The following is a 21,326-nucleotide window of genomic DNA, read 5'->3' as shown; positions in this document are numbered from 1 at the left end:
TACTTCTCAGCCCTTGGTTCCCTCAAGGGGATGGAGAGTCAGACTTAGAGAGTCACGAAGTAGTTTAACTACATGTTTCCACAAGGCCAGATCACATGGATGTCCCCGTGGGAAAGTGGGCTGAGGGAGAAGGCACAAATGGCTGTGAAATGAGCCCAGACCAGACTGGCCATCTGATCCTTTGCTTTTGTTTTGTATTGGCATGCCTGGTGCAGACTGGAAAGAAGTGGGTAGAACCGGATACTTCTACTGAGCTCTTAACCCATTTGTATGAACCATCTCTGGGTTTCTGATAATGGACAGCCTTTGCGTATTTCTCTTTCCTCTCGGTAGTTCATTTCTATAATGCACACATTAAAACCTAGGTTTTTACAACTACATATCCTGATAGCCTTCTGGCCATTCGCATTTTGAATACCAAAATGCTGGTGAAAAGACAAGTGAATTATTTTTCTCACACTTTCACTAAGTACCCAGAGGCACTGGTGAAAATGTCTCTTTTTAATTTTTATCACCTTTATTTATTTACTCATATGTAGGTATGTGGGAAATACACCCATGCAATAGTGCATGTGTGAACATCAGAGGAAAAATTGTGAGAATTAGGTCTCTTTTCCTATCACGTGTGTCTTAGAGATGAGCTACAAAATGAAATTCCATGTGCCCAAAGACTCGGGGCAAGACAAATATATAAATAACAAACATTGTATATACATATATATGTAATAATGAACAATGTATAAAGTAAACAAAGGTTCACTTTAGCCTAGAGTAGCCCAATTGCTAGTAAAGAGTCTTGAGCTTTGTTATTAGTTTCTAGATTTTTCTAGTGAGTTTTCTATGGGAGAAAAAAAAATGTTCTTAGAACTCATGCACTCTAACTTAAACCACTTTTTAAAAAGGAAGGCTGTGGTCCTAGTCAGGACAGAAATCTCTCTCATATATAACATTCTAACATGATTGGTCAGATGAGGTCAAATTCAAATGAAGGAAGACTTTACCTTTGTGACTTGAGGTTGGAGAGGGTTGAAGAGATGAATAGAAGGCTTATCTCAAAGGGGACTGTAAATAAGACAATCCATTAGCGAATGGATGCTGGGAGCACGTCCTCTGGCTAGTACTGGCCAGATAACGTCAAAGGAGAATCTAATATATTCCAAGGTAAAGAGCCTCCCAGGAAGCCTATGTGTAGCTACCAATTCACACAGTAACTCCACTGTGGCCCTTTTGTGTCTCCTGTAGTCTTTACACAAGTCAATCTCTTTATTGTTCTCCCCCACCAGACCCTCATCTGTCTGCAGACAGCTGGCTAGACAGAAATCCAACACCATTATGCGCGCCTGCTTCTCTCCTGATCCTGGGTCAACAACTCTAACTCTTGGATTACGAGAAGTCCCCAAATGAGACCTCTCCTCATAGAACGTTGAGATCTTCCCAAGTTTGGAAGCAAGGCTTTTCAAACAGAACAAGCCAAAAACCATAGCTAAGATCTCATTGCTCAAATCTGGGCAGAGAGCTAACGGATAAGAACGGAAGGGCTTTTTAACAGAGGAAATAGAAAGTAAATGTCACACTTGTGAAAATCTGGTAGCGTGGCTTGTTCATAAGTGATTCATATCTCTATCATATATTTACAAAACTTGCTGTGTAGTAAGTGCAGCAGAGTCGTGAGGAAAGAAACGGATTTCTGTAACCTCCTCCCTGGGAGCCTGGCTCCTACTTAAATAACATCAGTGATAAACATGAAAAGGGCACAGCCAATGTGGAGACAAACCCAGGGGGTTAAGACAAAGTCTCTCTCTTCACAGACACACCCCTACAATCAGGGAAGGGGTGGTTTTGGTTTGTGCTTCTAACTTCTATTTAGTTTTTCTCTCAGGTAGAGTTAGCCACAATGAAGGCTGCATATTCTGACTTTGGTCACAGACTCATGTCCCTAAGACTTTCTTGCCCACGTCCTGATACAACTGTCTCCCTCCCTTCCTCACGGTCTTCATTAAAACCTGCTTTTTGCTCATATCCATTTCTGATTAAATTCCATTCAATCCTGTAGCTTCTTGGAGGCAGAGGGCCTTCCAATTTCCTCTAAGATATTTGCCTTTCTCTGGACACAATTCTGGAAATCTCAGGTTTAAAACAATGGCAAAATAAAGTGATTATCCAAAACATAGGGAGCTAGCAGATTGATTCCTTAGACCCATCCATCTTCTTCTACCAAGTGAAAGCACCAGACCCCTGGAACCAAGTAGCCTTTGGTTCTGACTTCACTGAAACCATGCCAAACTGGTAGTTCAAAAGTTCTTTCACTTTTGGAAAACGGCTCATTTCCTACAGAGGTTTGAAGGACAGGTTGAGGGGGCTAAACAATGTTCATTATAATCAATATCTGATAAATGATTCTTATATTTCAAACTGAGTATACAAGACCATAGTAATGAAGGTGCATCTTGTTCCTCAGTTAGCAGGCAGGGTCTATGACAACAATCACTCAGGACTGGATACATTACTGAATAAAATCTATTTCGTTGAGCTTAAGCTGCAGGCATTACAGAAGCCTTCACAGTCATCCCTATGACAGAGTCAGAGAGAGGGAGTGAGTTGCATGACATCACTCAGACCTTTAGAGACACACATAGGGGGTATTGCTCATAGATCAACTCTCACGTAAAAGTGTTGAATTACTGAGCCATAACTCAAGAGCAATCCACATTTGATATGGAAAAGATGATCACATTCAATCATGAAATCAGTCAGGCAAAAATCACCGTTTCTGAGAGTGCTAAGTACATAGATAATTGGGAAAAATGGAGGATTGGACTGATACATACGACCTGTCCACATGAGCAAAATGCGCTTGGAAAATACCGATTAAACCACATCAAAAAGCATAAAGCACCACAGAATCAACTGCAGAAATTCACAACCAACTTTTGGCTGTTTCTTTATATAATAAAAAAAAAGCAAAGTAACAACAACAGAAACAAAAAAGACAGACAGAAAAGCAGAGAAAATGTTGGGGATATTAGTCTAAGTTTGGACTAAGACATAGGTGGAAGTAGTAACTTTCAAAGAGTCATCTCTCACATCCACCTGTGTTAGGTGTGTCTCCAGAATACAGGCAGTATTCTGGTTATTTAAGAGTTTGGGTTGATTGGACTCTGGATAAATGAGATTACTCAGAATCCATTGGGTTTATACACCACCAGACCCCTTCACAGTGTGCTGCTCTCTGGGTTTCAGGGCTCACTTGCCTGGGTCTTGCTCTGTAGTTCTCAGAATGTGCCTGATAACAGTCTCCTCCTTCCATTTCCTGGGTCAAAATCCCTCGTAGCCTTTAGAATACTAGAAAGGACCCTGCCTTCCTCCAGGCTTCTGTCTCCACTCCATACCTGTGTTTGGGTGAGGATTATACCTAATGGTCAGTATAGATAGATTACTATAGATTTTCAAACAAAGCTATGTGCTGTGGTTACAGTCTGCATTTTAATGTCATTTTGAACAAGAAAATGCCAATAAGAAATTATATACAAACCCCGATTTCCTGTCTCCTATGTTAGACTAACTAAGCCACTGGTCTTCGGTGTATTGTCTCTTATTGTGGCCTCTACAGTTCAGACACACAGGTTTTCTTCTTACCTTGTTGGGTTGTATATTATGTAACTGATCTAGTTCTTTTTTTCAATCTGCAGAATCACTTACCAATCCTCATGCTCGCACTATCACTCCCATGATGCTCTTGAATTGCCTCATCTTCAGTACATCCAAAAGTGACCTCATCACCTGTGTTCCCCATTCAACCTGTTCCTGCCCCCTACTGAGCCTGCAAATCCACACCTGAAAACATGTACAGACCCTCAGAGATTCTTCCCTAAGTGAAAAACACCTAGAGATCAAGGTAAAAACTGGCTTTGTCCTCACTCCCATATTCAAGCCGTGTGGGGCAAAATGCCCTCAAAGTCCTCTGATCTCACTGTTCAGACAATGGTTTCCTGTGTTAACCCTGGAAGATGCAGCTGGATCTGGCCCTCCACTGGGTGGCCAGCCTGCAGTCTTCCGCCTCTCTGTGCCATATCACCTTGTCCCACATCCACAGAAGTGTCCATTTCTGAGAAACTGGCCTTGAATTCCTTCACACACTCTTCCTCGATACTTTTACTAACTAATGTCAACTTCTTCGTGTTTCAGACCGAATTTTACTTCTCCAAGAGTCTTCTCCTAGTCCGAGACCTGGCTTGTATCCTCCTAACCATTTTGATAGCATCCTTTCTCTCTCTGCGACACTCATCAGTGTCAACTGCTATTTCTGAAAATCTTGCTAACAGTTCTGTCTTTAGACTGAACATCCACTCAGAGGGAAAGCCTTTGCCTCATTGCCTAGTAAATTCCTGTGACCAGGCACACAGCGATGAGGAAATGTTTTCTAAGTGAATGGGTGACCGCTGAGTTCTCTACAGAAAGATGAATGAAAACCAGTGACTATGACTTTCAATTTCATGTCTTAATTGAATTACTCTCTAGCTTTCTCATAATTTTACTATGTAGAAAATCTTCACATTGTGCTCATTAAGGTTCATTAGTTTTGTTTAATAACAGCTGTCAAGAGGACTTTAAATAAAGAACACTCTTCAATAAAAGCCTGAATAATGCTAATTCCTTACATAAATTAAGTATTCTTTCTCCAAAAATAGTGTTCGTTTGCTGCGAAATGCACCTTTTATTACTAATATCAAATGGTGGTGGCCATCCTCAAAGTTGTCACAGGCTGTTTTATATGTCTCATATTGATCAATGATCTTAGTCAATCCTCAAAAATTTGTAATGGAGGTCTTGGATGCCCTCTCCATCCATATACAGAAACCAAAGAAGGCATTTTTCTACACACACACATGCACACACACACACACACACACACACACACACACACACAAAAAAAAATATCATGACAGAACACTAGAGCTGGAATACAGAAACCTCTATGCTTAGGGCTGCTTCCCAACTGACAGAGTCATGTGCAAGTCTTGGACAAAATAATATGCACACAGCTGCCAAATATTGGGCTATAATTAGCTAATAAGTCAGTACAAATAACTTATGATAAGAAGCAATGATGTACCATTAAATAGTATTAGGATTCGAGTGCAGAAAATGCACTCTAAATGCGAGACTCTAGCCTCGCACTTGGTTCTCACCACTTCCTCCTCTGGTGTACACGGAGACTTCTTTTCCAAGTACCTGCTTTATTAGCAAGAGAAAGGTACTCTGAACCTGGCATTCGGATCAGTATCACTCACTTAGCATCAAGCTATTGCCCTCTCTTTTAGTGTTGTTGTTTTTTAACATTTAGCATTTTAACATAAGAACTTTCTGGAACTTGAACAAGGCATCTCAAACCTATAATCCCAGCACTTTGAAGGCTGAAACAGAAAGATAAGACATTCACAGCCAGTTTCAGCTATGCATTGAGTTCCAGGCCACCCTAGGATATGTAAGACACTTTTTAAAAAAATCCTTTCTGGCCACTGTAACCAGACTATTAAGTTTTATGAGGGCAGGGCTTTCCTTCTGATATCCTCACCTCATCTTCCTAAACTGGAAAGGTCAGGCCCAGGAAAAATGTACTGAACCACCTGCCATTTTCAGTTGATAAGATACTTGGAGGACCCACTCATACACGGAATACATGGTCTGGGGAAAAGAAACAACACAAATTTAACTAGTTCTAGAATGGCTTCTCTGAGGACCCTTGGATCAGGGTTCTCTTCTCTGGGTTACTTACTTGAGTGGCTTTGACTCAGAGCCAAGACTCTCAGAAACACAGCTCCAAGTCCAAGTTCCCTCCATATATATTCCATACTGTAATAACCAACAGTTACTGGGACATCCCAGAGGCCACCAGGTCAACACAACCACACTCAAAGTAAGCATTCTTATCTAAGGGCATCCCAAAGCCTTGGCACCAAATTCCCCAGCAAACCCAAGCCAGAACAGGCTCAGAGGGAATTTCTCCTTCTCTTGCTCTGTTCTAAACCCAAGTGTCATCAACTCTCATCTCCAGCGTACACTTCAGTGCAAGCATCGTCCCAGCTGCTCTCGTGATCTCCAGTCTCACCTCTAAGCTCTCTCCTATGCTTCACCCAGAGTTATCAACCTGAAATTCAAATCTTCTTGTATCACCCAGGAGCTTCAAATACATCAACAATTCCTTATAAGTGAGAAGATAAAATATCACCTCCTTTCAAAACAAACAAAAAAGATTTCCGTGTACGGTATAAAAGTGGCAAGAACATAACTTTTTATTAAGTGGTGCAATGTATTCAAATATTCACTTTTTTGAACCATAGTTATACTTAATAAAAAAGTAATATTGTCAATTCCATGTTGCTCCCTGGTCCATGTTTTCTTTTCTGACATCATGTCTCACTCCTTAATGCACCTGTACCTTTATGGCCATCGACCACACCATTCCTGAATTCTCTCTATCCCTCACTACACTCCATGAGCCACACGAGCATGCCACCCACCTTTGAAAGGAAGAAGTTAATGGTGTTCTCTTCTCCAGTGACTTGGGAGTTTTCTGTCCAGTAGCTCCATGTTAGTAACAGCAAAGAGATCCCATAGTGACCAGGGTTTTGAGAATTAGCAATATAAGATAAGCAAAGAGAAGCTCACTAGGTTTCACACCTACGTCTTTTAACGAATACACGAAGCCTTGCCAGAAGCCCAGGGAGACAATTCAAAACTCAGGACAAGCTTATCCTGGGCCAAATCAATGGCTTCTTGTGTGCTCCACATTTTGCAACAGGTTTCTCCACACTGTTGTCAAAAGGTTGTTATCAATAAAAGGAATTTTTCCTTGTATTTTAAAGGGCCTCCCCTATGTGAAAGGCGGGGCAGAGGTACTCTCCCTGCATCCCCTCTAGTTACATTCATCACTCTGGGTATTGGCGCCAGTCTCTCCACGACCTGTGAAGGTCAGATAGGAATCTTATTCACTTTTGCATACCAGAGCACGGCAAAGGGGCTGGCACTTAACAGACATTCAGTAAATGTTAGCTTGGCAGCTCCATGTTTCCAAAACACTAATTACGCTGTTTAAAAATTCAGATGAGCATAAAGAAAATGTGCTTAGGCCAATCAGCAAATGCAAGCGCCTAGCTATCTTCGCCCAGGGCTTGCTCCCCCTCTTCCAAAGATCTGTGAAGTGTCAGGGAAGAATGTTTCAGAAAAAGCAAACCTAAAACAACCTAGGCACAACAGAACCTAACTGTTCCATGCAGCTGGGACAATCAGCAGCAGCAGGACAACAGCTGCAGGAGCAAATCCAGGGATCCCCATGCTACCTTTCCGTGCCTGCTTCTCCCTGGAGGTTGGCTTGTTGTTGTCTAGCAAAGAAAATCCTTTTCACTAAGATAACAGGAAATGAATCATGGTAGTCACCAGAAACATCCAGCATTAATCTCCTGGAGCCAATATGGATTGTCAACAAGGGACCCCATGTTCCTGTTTGAGATCTATGCTTATTGAGACCTAGGCTTTACAACTCAGGCTACAGCAGCCAGCCCTATGATGGGGTTCAGGAGACAGAGTGGGACACAATCCCTGATACCACGTTAAGGGAGAGGGAAATCTGTGCTGGAGAGAAAAAAAATAGCCTCCCTAATTTACTAACGCAGGAACCATTTACCTGCCTTTATATCCATAAATTATTTTAAACAATGCAATAAATATAACATAGAGCATTGCATAACCATAAAAATTTATTATACTGCCTCATGGTTGGGCAAGATGAAAGCAAGGCTAAAACATTATAATTTTTTATAAATTGGCAAATGCCAAGGAATAAGTGAAATGTGTCCTCTTACAGTCACTTAAAACCAAGTGCAGCATAGGAACACCTTCTTGTCATTGTGGGGCGATTTGGCAACAGAAAAACTCTTGGTCAGGACCCAAGGCGCTGGTCATGACTCACTTGCTCAAACTTCAGCAGCCACGAGGTCTCTCATATCATCATGGCATAAAGATATCCTACACTTACCAATGGCAGAGCCATTGTCAACAAGGTTACTTGGAGTGTTGCCTTAGAATTCCCTGTCTATTCCTACAGAGCAAGGAAATGTACCAACAGCCCTTGCGTACAACTGAAGTTTATGGGAATGTCAGTGAGGCTACTCTCAGTTGAACACGCAGACAGCAACCCTCAGACACATTGGCTTATGAAAGCTGGGTGTGCAACATTCGCTCCTTCTGACTCAGAGCACTATGAACCTTTGTGTACGAGGTAGTAGAACTACAGAAGGCTAAGGAACCTAAGTCACTTGTAGACCGTCTCCACTGGCATGCATCTCTTTACTCTATGTACAGAGATTCAACTCTAGTTGTAGATGCCTGCATTGCTGTAACTGCAGCTAGGGCCGATGATGTATAAGACAGTTTCCAATGTTCCATGAACTGTTTGTGCAGTGACAATATGGTAAGGTTGGGCTAAGAGTTTTGTCTAATTCTCTCCTTGAGAAACAAACAAAATTAATCTCATTTTCATGAAAGTGTGAATAATTTGCCATGTAAAAGGCCAAGCCAGTGAGCAAAATGAACAACATAAAAAAAAAAATCTCCTTTGTAGAACTTATATTCTAGATGGAGAGGCAGACAATAAACATTTCAAATGAATAAACACTATTCAGATGGAAATGAGGGACAGAGAGACATAGTGGAGGGGCCCATGGAGCTGAGATGGAGAGTGGCTTATCCTCTGGATTACCTCTGGTGGCTTCTTTGCAGACAGCAGACTCAGCAACTTCTCTGCAGTTGGTAAGGACCACTGCTCCGCAGTACAGAAGAGGGCGGTATGATGGGGACAGTCCGAACTTCAGAAAACAAAAGCATGGGATTCATCCCTGGGTCAGAGCCTTGCACATCTTACAGAGTTCTGACCCAAGTTTAGACAATGACGCTCCTTAAACCTGTCCCATGCTAACTCGAAGGACAATGTGTTGAAGGCTGGGGCAAGTACATATTTGCCTTCGTTTTGCATATTAAAATGTTCACACTGTAGTCTTTCTGCTTTCGCCATCTATTGCTTGATACGTCTATGTACACTGGAGAAAAAGCAAGGACAAGATACACAAAATATCTGTCCTGGTGAGTCCTGTACCCTAATGTAGGAGAAAAAAATCTGCCCATAAATCAACCAGGAGAGAAACTGTCATCAAATGACAGAACACTAGGCAATCCAGAGCTCACATAGTTCTCGCCGGTCAAAAGAAATCTCTGACCACCTGTGTTTACTTAGAAAGCCCTGACTGTAAGAGCATCTGGGTAATAAAGGGATATGGAAATCCTACTATGGCTATTGGCTCTTTCTAAAAGCAGCTTCCTTTCTCTTGCTGACAGTCTGCTGTGTGAACAAATGCACACACACACACACACACACACACACACACACACACACACCTCTCTCCCAGGGATTTCCATGGTGTAGATTGTAAGGTATTATCCCGAGTTGTGGAAATGAGTGTATGACTTGATTGTAAGACTCTTAGCAACTCTCCCAGAAACTGCTGCTTTGATGAAATAAATAAATTGATACACAAATAAGTAAATCAGTGTGGTAGGATGAATGGTAATAGAATCAGCACAGTGTTTTCTTTCTTAGAAAGTGTATTATAGCAATAAATAACTTTCGAATTGTAAACTGTAACTAAGAGTTCAGAGGGTTGCTGCCGAGCAAAAGGTTCTCCTCAGGAGAGGTGGAAAGAGGAATTAGAAAAGGCACACTGGGTGAAGAACCAATTCACACCTTCTAAGGCACCGGAGGACCGGGCAAACTCAAAAGACTGGAACACCCAGCTGTGGCTATAACACACATCACACCTCCACACTCCGAGGAGTGAACACCCAGCTGTGGCTATAACGCACATCACACCTCAACCCTCGGAGGAGTGAACATCCAGCTGTGGCTATAACACACATCACACCTCAACACTCGGAGGAGTGAACATCCAGCTGTGGCTATATCACACATCACACCTCAACACCCCGAGGAGTGAACATCCAGCTGTGGCTATATCACACATCACACCTCAACACCCCGAGGAGTGAACATCCAGCTGTGGCTATATCACACATCACACCTCAACACCCTGAGGAGTGAACATCCAGCTGTGGCTATAACACACATCACACCTCAACACTCTGAGGAGTGAACATCCAGCTGTGGCTATATCACACATCACACCTCAACACTCTGAGGAGTGAACATCCAGCTGTGGCTATATCACACATCACACCTCAACACTCTGAGGAGTGAACATCCAGCTGTGGCTATATCACACATCACACCTCAACACTCGGGGGAGTGAAAGCTCTCAAACAGGAAACTGAGAAAGCTACAAGACGGGGCGGTGTGAAGCTAAGTGCTTCTCACACAAGTTTCCACCTGAGCTATGCCGATCTAGCCAAATGCTATCCCTAGCCTCGGTGGCTTTGTGGGATGGTTTTAGCTCTTACAAGCAGCTAAAAGAAACAGTTCTGGAGAAGTGGGCACAAGTCCCTCTGGCTGGGAAGGCAAGAGCGCCAGTCTAACCCAGCTTTCGCTGTGCACACCTCAGGCTCAGGTTTTGTGGACACAACAAACATTTCGTGTGTGGCCCAGTATGACAAGCTTATCACTCAGGACATTGAACACGAGCTTCCTGTAAACACAGTTCTGAAAGGGCTTCCACACAAGCCACCTAAGCAGTCAAGAGTCTGCCAGCCAGAGACCAGCTATCCACGTAAGCTTATAGTCTCCACTCACATGGGCCTCACGAGTCAAAAAAAGCAAATTCCTTGGCATGGTGTCCTACAAAATCAATGAGAGTTGGCTAGCTTCCATTGCAAGTAGAATGCTTTTTATAAAGTACAGCCCTGGATAGGGACCCTTAAAAGAAACGAACACAACTTTACTGTCTCCCCTCGGTAATTCTGAATATCCTGTCAGGATGTGGTCTCTCCTATGATGAACTCAAATCAGTACCTTCCTTATTTGTTTGGTTTTGATTCTTGAATGTGTATGCAGGCTTTCAAATGCAATAATGGCAGATACATGGCAAGGAGCTGTTTTCTCTCACTGCGGTTGTTAAGTGCAGGAAACCTACAGAAGGTTTTTTAAAATTATACTAGATCCCGGAACTCAAATATCTGATACGGTTAAGCATCTATGCTGTGAACAGCATCAATGGGAGCTGATACGGTTAGGCGGCTATGCTGTGAACAGCATCAATGGGATCTGTGTGTCGGCTGAGGAGCAATCGCTGTGCCTCCAGGCTGAAACCATCAATCTCACTCATTGTTTAGGAATGTTTTTTAAAAAAAGGAAAATATACTCTAAAGTCACTTCTGTCCTCAGCAAGTAAACCAGAAAGAATGTAGTGAAGCTACTGAGCTCGCCAGGTATCTGCCCAGGTAGAATTCTGGACACTGGGTTAAGAAGAAGCACCCTTTGTGCTGTTCCGATGTATATCTGATGTGCACTTTCTCTGAAACAGTCTACGCTTCTCATAAACACATTCTGCCAGGGGGATTCCAAAGAGAGTATCAGAACCAATAGTTCTCTAGGAGTCAGCCAGGGAAAGTCAGTCAGCAAAGGGAATTACCAACAAGATAGCATTTGACTCTGAACAGCTACTAGGTAGGGTATTGGATGATCCACCAACATTCTGGCAAACAGTCTACAAAGAAAATTGTTTTTTAATTAAAAGTTCCTCATCAAAATCCCCAAACTTTTCTCCCGGGGCAAATGGACCAGAAACACCTTCTTGCTACTTGTACTACAAGTGTCTACTCTTGAGGGTATGCCCAGCCCCTTCTCAAAGGAAGCATGACTTAGAGTCAGCAAAGCCCTGGGAAGGAAAAGCAGCCCTCCATGCCTTAGAAGGCATGATCCCTGACTGCAGTTTACAGAGACAGTTGTGGGACTTCCACTGCTCAGTGCAAGGGACAAGCAATAGGCATAAGAAGCGGCAACGGTGCGCATGCAGTCAAATGGGGCTGAGAAAGGAAAAGAAGGCAGAGAAGTCAGTAGGTTTACTTACAGCCCGCGGAGCCGAAGCCAGATTTTCTCAATCTGCTCAGGTTGCAGGTGTTTCAGAGAGTTGCTCTCGAATTCTTCAATCTCCTTGGTGGGAGACTCCATCGCTGCAGGTTCTCACTGGGGATGAAGTGGGGGAGAGTTTGTGTAGTTCCTTCCTGGCCTCCTCTCCTCTCTGGGTCCAGCCCAGCAAGTCTTTCCGTCACTTTGTCACTTCCCCTGCAGCGTCCCCTGAGATGGCTCAGAGAGGGCTCGGATCGCAGGGGACTCCAGCCCCAGGTGCGCCCTGGAGGCAGCAGTGGAAACCAGCCATGATGCCCGCTACTGCCAGGGACACGGATAGGAACTGTGCTGTGCGTCGGTCCAGAAAGCAACCTCGGGTCTGTTCAGGTTCTTTTTCTCCTTAAACAAAGGCACGGAAGCTCCCGGCGGCCCCTGGAGGATTTGGAGGCAAAGGGAGAGCTGGGTGGTAAGGAGTGGCGGAGAAAGTGAGGAGCTGAGTGGAGTAGGCTGAGCCTGAGCTCCGGGATGAGCCTCTGGGTGCTCAGACCCCTGCCCGGCTCCACCCTGAGCCCCGCCTGCCCCGCCTCTGTCGCCTCTCACTTACCAGCAAGCCTTGCTGACAAGCAAGAACTGACAAGTGAGAAAAGTCGTCTGTCAGCGTCGGGCTAGGGACAGGGCTGGCACCCTGGGTGAGGAGGGAGGGAACACCATTGTCAGCAGGGCAGGACCTCCACACCTGCCCCAGCTGGCAGCCCTCGGCCATCCAACCCTATGTCCCGCAATGATGGCTGCCTGGCCGCACTGCATAAAGAACAGGGCTCTGAGCCCCGAGGAAGCTAAGTCTGGAGCTTGTCCGCACAAAGCCCTGGTGTTTTCTTACTAATGGGATTGATTCATATTCATATTCATATTCTCTCTCTCTCTTTCTCTCTCTCCGTCTCCCTCAAAAACACAAATATTACAACTGAAGAGTTTCTTCAAACAATGCCACACGCCTCCTAGGCGTCTCTGCTGGGCGCTGGCTAGGCAGCTGTTGACTTTGGCAGTCTGTCAGCTCCACACAGCTGCACCACACTGCTAGATGGTCCCCTTGGTCACGCACAATGTCAATAACATAATTGCCCAGCAGAATGGGACCAGGTTGGAGGGCGCAAAGGATCTAAGGTTAAGGGATCAACTAAAAGGTGAGAACAACTTTTCATTGGTCAAGTTGAGTTCCATTCATGTGACATCGGCAAAGAAATAAAATGATGGTATCTACCGTCTACTTGCTCATCCATTTCGTAATTAGCAGTCATTTTCCAGTCGTTGGTCATGTACTCTAGCAAAGATATCTAGCTAGATCAGAAAAAAAAAGTCCCCCCTCACCTGTCACAGATTCAAAAATCACTCCATTAAACATCCTTAAAGGTGTTGAGGAAGTTCATCTTCACTGAGGTAAAGCATTATTTTTTTTTTATTTTTGATTTTTTGAGACAGGGTTTCTCTGTAGCTTTAGAGCCTGTCCTGGCACTAGTTCTTGTAGACCAGGCTAGCCTCGAACTCACAGAGATCTGCTGCCTCTGCCTCCCAAGTACCAGGATTAAAGGCGTGCGCCGCCACCACCCGGCTGAGGTAAAGCGTTATTGCTAGGCAAAAACAACATTAAACGGCTGCTATATATTAAAGAGGAGGTCATTTACCTGAAAAATATGATTACTTAATCAAATTCACCCAGTTGAGAACAGTGACTTGGAAAATGATATGCCAAAATGAGAACTATTTTGGAAGCTTGCTTGGAACTAGGAGACAGAAGTGTGGTCCTCAAATATGGTGTTTCCATTAGCTCCTGTGCCTTGAGGGGCTGGATGTTCAAATTCAGATATGCTGTAACCATACCGGTAGCAAGGACTGTGCTAAGAACAGGAACTTTCTGTGTCCAGTGCTGTGCTAAGTACAGGAAACTTCCTCTGTGCAGTGCTGTGCTAAGTACAGGAAACTTCCTCTGTCCAGTGCTGTGCTTAGTACACGAAACTTCCTCTGTCCAGTGCTGTGCTTAGTACAGAAAACTTCCTCTGTGCAGTGTTGTGCTAAGTACAGAAAACTTCCTCTGTCCAGTGCTGTGCTTAGTACAGAAAACTTCCTCTGTGCAGTGTTGTGCTAAGTACAGGAAACTTCCTCTGTGCAGTGTTGTTCTAAGTACAGGAAACTTCCTCTGTCCAGTGCTGTGCTTAGTACAGAAAACTTCCTCTGTGCAGTGTTGTGCTAAGTACAGGAAACTTCCTCTGTGCAGTGTTGTTCTAAGTACAGGAAACTTCCTCTGTCCAGTGCTGTGCTAAGTACAGGAAACTGCATTTGTCTAAGTACTGTGCTAAGGACTCTCGGTGCACACACGACTCTGTGGGTCAGATATTATCCCCCCTTTACAGAAGAAAATGGAAGCAGTGGGAAGTTACATGTTAGGAAGAGAACCAAACAGCCAGAGTTGGAGTTGATCCTTATCTCATCGCACAAATGTCCCTGTCCCAACATCACATTCTCGGCATGTTCAGATTGACAAATTTAAGTAAATAAATGTCCCATGTCCCTTCCACCTGCACAGTCCTTTGAAATCATGTGGATTTAGAAAGGAAGGCAGATTTACTAGGTTTGATTAGGTCAAAGGAAGCCAATTTCAGAAGGAAAACGAACGTGGTTTCATTACTATCTAGCAGATAGGAGAAGAGACAAGAAAAACTTACTAAAAAGACAAGATTCTGTGTTATGTTAGAGATTTTTAAAGTACGTGTCTATTAGAAAATTGATAGCATATATAAATTTGCCTTATTTTAGGCCAGTGATGATTTTTAAAACTGGAAGTGTCCTGAAAGGTAATTTAATTTCATTATTCTCAAAGTTTTTTAATCAATAGAATATTTCAAATAACATCTATCTTAAAAGAGATTCTAATGTATTCCTTAACTTCAAAACATGAAGATGGAGTCACTCTTGTTGTCTGGGTACAAGGAGTTCTTAGTTCTCTGAGATCCTGTTCACTCTGTCTCTCTTATCTCTCAGCTTGTTACCTGGCCAACCACTTCACAGACGTGAAAACTGAAGGAACTCAGGAATCCTTGCCTCCTAGCTCCCTGCCAGCCTCTCTAACCACAGTAGGAAATCTGTCTTACTTGACAGATTGGGTCTGAACCCAAGATTGTGCCTGCTTGCTTAGACGTCTTGAAACCAGCCTGTGTCCTTGACCCATTTTCACAATTAGCCAGGACTTTACCAAGAGTGTTGAGGAGAAAATTCTGAAGACACTTGGGCTGCTAAAGTGACAGCAGGCATAACAACAGCCCTCCTTTCTGCCCACACCAGATGTGAGCCTCATTTCAGAGGCTGTTTTTCTCCAGTAGTTCCCTTTTGGCAGGGCCTATGAAACCCTGTCACACAGGCTTCCCCTCTGACATCATTTCTGTTTGGTTTTAGGATTCGGGAAGATCTCTGTCCCAGGAACTGCTGTCACTACACAAATGAGGTAGAGAACTGGTAGGCCTCACCCCTATCTGAAAGGCAGCTCTAAACAGCTAGTCACAACCACAGACTTTTAGAGTGACCCAGAGCATCTGGGGAAACAGACAGGGTTGGGGCTGTGGAGATGGGTTGATAGGTAAAGTGCTTCCCACGCAAGCGTTAAGATATGAGTTTGAATCCCCAACATCCATGATTAAAAGAAAGGAATAAGACAGGAGCAGCAATATGTGCCTATAATCCCTGCACTGGAGGCGGGGGGAGAGTCCCACCTCAAGATTAAGGTGAAGAAGCAACTGAGTAACAAACCCATCACCAACCTCTGACCTACACATACATACACATGCACACAAGTGCACACACACAAAGAAAATCACTCTAAGGCCACGTCCAAATAACGTCATGCCCCTTCATGAGTGATGTTAGTTTTAAGGGTGAAATGTATCCTAATTCTTTCCTCTTATCCTTAAAAAAAGAAAAAGGGTAAAGCGTAGGACACGGCCTACACATTTTCCCTTCTCTGACAAGATCCTACAGTGGTTGTGATGAGAGAACACGTCCCCCAGCAGGCTGCACGGGCACATCACTACATCACTAAGACAAAATCCTCCTCTCTGACTCTAGCCAGGCTGAGCTAGTGGAGTCTAGCTGGGTTCCTACCCAGTGCACACTTGTCCTGACGAGAAAGTCACAGTCTAGCCAATGCTAGTCAGGGTTCTTTTGATTAAAGCTCAAAACAGCTGCAAAAAAAAAAAAAATACTACTTGCGAATTCACCATGCTGGATATGACCTTAGGAGTCACAACCTTGGCTGCGCAGGTCATGAACACTATTCCTCTGAGCGAAGTGGTTAGCTAGGGGTGGTACATGACCTACACAGACCCAATCATCTCCTTCGAAGGGTATGATGTGGTTATATGAGTAAAAACCAATGTTAAGTTCTCTTTGAGATAAAATATAGTCTTGAAGCTGTCTTAGCCTTGCATTATTGGTTCCACCATGTGGAAGGAATATATATTAAAAAGAAAAAGTGGCAGCATAGAGAACAGAGAGAAGGACTAATGAGACAGAGAAACAAAATGTGGAAACTATTTTGAGACTCTTGATCCTGCTGTACCTAAATCCAGAACCACCCATGGACTTTGAAGTTGCATGAAACCAAGTATAGACTCTTCCCTATTTTTCCTACATTTATTAGTTCTGGTCAGATTTGTGTCACTCCTCCTAAAAAGGACAATCATAAGAAGTAAAAACAATGACTGCCCAATGTCTCAAACACCAAGACACTCATAAACAGCTCCCCCCTCTCTCCTCCATATAACAGAGCATCAGAGAAGGAAACGAGAATGCTATGCAGACCACACCCAAGGCAAATAAACCTAAGAACCCTTTATTATTCAGGTGAGAAGATGCATCTGGAATTTTGTCTCTCAATGATGCCCTACCAAGTCATTGCCATGGAACATTGGCTTCTTAACACTGAATGAGTCGTCTGTGACCATCATCATCCCTGTTTGAAAGTGCAGCGGCTGAGACATCGCCTGTCGCATCCCACCCACCCACCAGCGGAGACCCTGGCTTCCCCCTGCCAACCTATGATCCTCCAGCTACTGGCAGGCCATGTGCTAGTACCCGGTGGCCACTCTGCCTCTTGAAATACACTGCTAAGCCAGCAGAATTAACTTGGCTGTGCTAATGAAATTGAAATTTTTCTTCATGTAAAAGTGCTGATGCTACTCCAGTTAGCCAAATTCTGGTCCAAACGCACATAAATCAGCCAGTTGTTCTTTGTACAGCTGTAAAGCAAGTTAGACCATGGGACGTCTCAGAGTTGTTGGCAATGATCTTGCCATCCCTTTTTCCTGAGTCCCTGATCTTCCCAGGAAGGAAACGGCATTGCTCAAGTTAGTGTCTGCACAAGAGACTGAGCAGTGAAGCTGAGTGGAAAGTCATCTTCCAACCCACTGTTCAGTCTCACAACGGCTTCACATCCACCGAACACTTGGGTTCAATGGCATCCTTCTAGGTGACAAGAAGGAATGCCCCCTGAACATGTAGGCCATTAGCAACGGCTTCCAGAGGAAGTATCTCAGGAAATGCATAAACTAGAGGGCATAAGTCTCAGGGAAGTGGAATGCTCTGACTTACAGTAACAAAGAACCTTCAGTGGTGTTCACAATGGGGTCAGGACTTTGGGCCTCCTGGACTGCCATGTTAAAGCTCAGGTTTGGTTTTTTTTTTTTTTTTTGCTCTTACCAGTGAGCAAGTGTTAGAATGAATCCAGCAGGTCTAGGCAAACTATGATATAAGAAAAAAAAGGTTTTTCATCATTTTTGGAAGTCCACTAGAAGTAAAGATTTATACATCTATATAACTGGGGGAAATACCTTACAATAGCAGTGAGATTTTCTAAATTTATTCATTAATTCAACAAACATTTTCATAATATGAACTATTCAATGGTCAGCAAGAATGGTCTAGCTACTGTGCTATGGAGCTTCAATCTACTCGGATAAAAGGCTGTAAGCAGATCAGAAAAGAGCAGATAGGTCATTGCAAAGGTAACTGATAAAACAAAAATAAAGAATCTCAGGCATTGTGCACACCTTTAACCCTAGCACTTGAGACACAGAGGTGGTAGATTTCTGTGAGTTTGAGGCTAGTTGAGTCTACAGAGTGAGTTTCAGGCAGACCAGGGCTACCCAATAAGACACTACCTAAAGAAAGAAAAGAAAAGAAAAGAAAAGAAAAGAAGAGGAGAGGAGAGGAGAGGAGAGGAGAGGAGAGGAGAAGAGAAGAGAAGAGAAGAGAAGAGAAGAGAAGAGAAGAGAAGAAGTAAAAAGGAAACACACAAAGCAATCAAAAAGAAATAACATAATACACAGAATAATGGGGACATGACCTGTATATGAATAGGGTGGGTTTTCAGATGTGTTTTTCTGTATAATGAGTCAAAAATCACTGTCTTAAAGTGCATTATTCAATATGCTTTAGTGGGTACAACACTAAATTTGATTTCACTGTCATATCTGGTACCTTGGTGGGGACAGCTAGAAGACTTCTACCTCTCCTGTCCTCTCCCCTTCCTGCTTTCCCCCTAAACTGGCACACTTCCTCTATGTGCTGTAAGGATGTGGCTAGCTTAAACTTCCTTACCTGGCAACTGCATTGCAAGGAGAAGGCAGATGCTGCCAGACCTCTTAAAAATCTAGGCTCCAAAATGGCACTGCAGCCTTCCTGCTGCATTTGGTTAGCTGAAGCAAACATCAGGAAGCTAGGTCTGAACTGCTAGAAGAGAAATACACCCCACTTCTTCGTGGAGGAATGAGAAGCCACTGATTTTCCAGCCCTCTTTGATCTACCCACTGTCAAGGACAGCCTCTATGAGTAACATCCAAAAAATTGGGAGTTGGCAGAACAGCAGAAAAATCTCTGGGAAAACAACAACAACAACAGCACAGCCTGCTCAAGGATCCTGAAATGGAAAGGAGCTTGAGGAACTTAGGACCTGACCAAGGCAAACTGTGTAAGATCCTTGCAAGCAGCCAGTAAATGGGGCCAGAGCAACTTAAGGGTCTATTCAGCAGAGGTCTCCCAAGAACAAGGGTCGTGAAACCTAGTCCATCACTGTTCCTCTAGTGATTTCTCAGAGAGTGACTGCGAAATTCATTTCCTTGAAAGCCAAAGGTTTCATTTATGGTTCAGGCTGGTACACGAGAGGCTTGGTAACAAAGCTACCGGATCTTCCCCTCGGCCTCGAGCTGCTGCAGGGCTAACCAGGGAAAGGCGATGAGTGAGTGCTGCCCAGAGTCATCTTTCAGGGCACGAAGAGTTCATTTTCAGCTCTCTGGCAGAGGATGATCAGTCCTTGAGCCCTCCGAGTAAATCAAATGGTATTCTTCATGTGACTCAGCCCTCGGGGACATGGGAGAAAGTACCTGCTCCTGACAGTTGTTTCAAAATTGTCCTTGGGGACCTATCAGTGTCTAAACTGAACTCAAAGATTCTCAAAACTGAACCGATTTTAAGACTCAGAATAAAGGGATTCAATCTTGTTTAATCTCTTCCTCTTGCATGTTCTTTAGAGAGCTTTGATAACAACAACAATAAAAGACCCATAAGGCACCTTAAATGTCCAGAATTCTCAACACATAGAAACTGCTGAAATTGGTATTTGTGGCTATTCCTCCCTCTGAGAAATGACATTATTCCACTAAGCAGGGACTGGAACTTGATTTGTGTATGTGTATGTGCTGGGAGGGTGGGGGGATGAAAAGTTACAGGAACAATGAAAAGTAACTTCCATGCAAAGCCAATCTCAGGGAAAGGCTCTGATGCTGTTCATACCAACAACACCAGCATGAGAGCAAGGGCCTCTCCGGTACAGCTCTACCCGTACCCCTTTCCACCACCTCAGCTAGATCCAGGGAGGAAGAAAGTCTCCAAGGTGAGATTTAGGAGGCAGTTAGGGATTCTAACCAAAGCACTGAAGGGAAAGAGTGCTGAGTCCTTAAAAGCAGCTCACATCAAGTCAATGAAGAGCCTGCCAGAAAGCATTTTTCTCTTATTGGGCAAAGCAGGGGGAGCCTCTAAATCACCATAGGGCTTCCTCTCCCCTGCCCAGGCACAAAGATCATTTGTGAAAGTAACTCCTTGCATATTCAGAAAACAGTAGAAGAGCCCTCTGCAAACTCTGTGGAAGCTGGTCCCATCAACATAACGGTTCCTACCAATGCTTAGATATTTCCCATACAGCCCTATTCCACATCTAACTCAACCCATCAGAAAGCAACCATTCTGGCAGATAGATTCTAAGGAACCCCTAAGGCTGCTGCTGTTATCTTGGACTTCTGGCCCCATTTCCGGTTCACTGGTAGTCTGTCTCACTACCTGATCAGAGAGGAAATTTTAATATATAATAGTTCTGAAGCCTCTGCAACAGTTATAGTAGAAACAAATTCCATACAGTGGCAGAGGGCTGGTCATGACTTAGGAGCTACATAACCTTATCAAGCCAAGCTTGATAACCTTGGCTCTTAGGAACAACCTTCCCATCAAAATGAAGAAGGGCTGCGTCAGAATACTGGCAGGGAGACTTACATCACTGAGTCTGTTTATAAGTTTGATTAGCACGTCACTGTGAGCCTGCCTGCCTCGGGTGCTAGCTAGGTCTGGAAGCCATACCTGTAAAAGCATAAACTGCATAAAACATAAAGAAAAAAATGGAAGGAAGGAAAACTGTGGAATATTTCACAGCATGAAGATTTCAGGAAATGACTGGCTTTCTCTCTTTCTTAAACCAATTAAGCAGGTGTTTAAATCTGGGAGCTTATCATCAGGGTTTGCTCTGCAAAGGACCTATGAGTGCACGACTCTAAGCCTTCAGGCGGTGCCCTCCGCCACATCATCTCACACTTCCAGACACACAGATCTGCTGGCTGAGGCCCCTTGCTTGGCATTTTTTGCAAGCACTTGGGGCCAGGTTTTCTAATCAGCAGGCTACATATGCCACGGCAGCTGGAACCCCGAAGCAGCAAGGAGGCCTCATTTGTCCCAGCTGCGGCTAACCATGGCACCAAATCAATATCCTGTCAAAGGATGCTTTCGTGGCAGCAACTGAGATTGCCAGCACTCCAGTGACTCTGTGACGTCACCAGGTGTTTGCACAGCCGAGGAAAATCCCTCTTTGCACCACGAGCTCTGACCTCACTGTAGGAGAGACACTTACCCATCTCTAATCACCCATGAAATGCTGCAGAAGGGAACA

At 43.9% G+C, this 21,326-nt stretch overlaps 1 protein-coding gene across 6 annotated transcripts in view; it reads right to left on the bottom strand.

Annotated features, from left to right (window-relative positions):
- Positions 1–21,326, bottom strand: part of Pde1c (phosphodiesterase 1C) — a 455,584-nt gene that overhangs the window by 250,852 nt on the left and 183,406 nt on the right. The window contains exons 1-2 of one of the 6 annotated variants that reach the window (XM_041640291.1): positions 12,675–12,811; positions 12,072–12,502 (exon numbers count right to left, since the gene is read on the bottom strand). The exons of the other annotated variants lie outside the window; for them this stretch is intronic. Of the exons in view, the coding sequence (XP_041496225.1) occupies positions 12,072–12,172 (101 nt within the window). The 5' untranslated portion in view covers positions 12,173–12,502; positions 12,675–12,811. Of the gene's footprint in view, positions 1–12,071; positions 12,503–12,674; positions 12,812–21,326 lie in introns of those variants that run through there. 6 annotated transcript variants of the gene reach the window in all.

This window comes from Microtus oregoni, unplaced genomic scaffold (genome assembly GCF_018167655.1).
Source record: "Microtus oregoni isolate MIOR12 unplaced genomic scaffold, Mior012 000062F_ref0000492, whole genome shotgun sequence".
Lineage (NCBI taxonomy): Eukaryota > Metazoa > Chordata > Mammalia > Rodentia > Cricetidae > Microtus > Microtus oregoni.
This window is presented reverse-complemented; position numbering and strand designations above follow the sequence as displayed.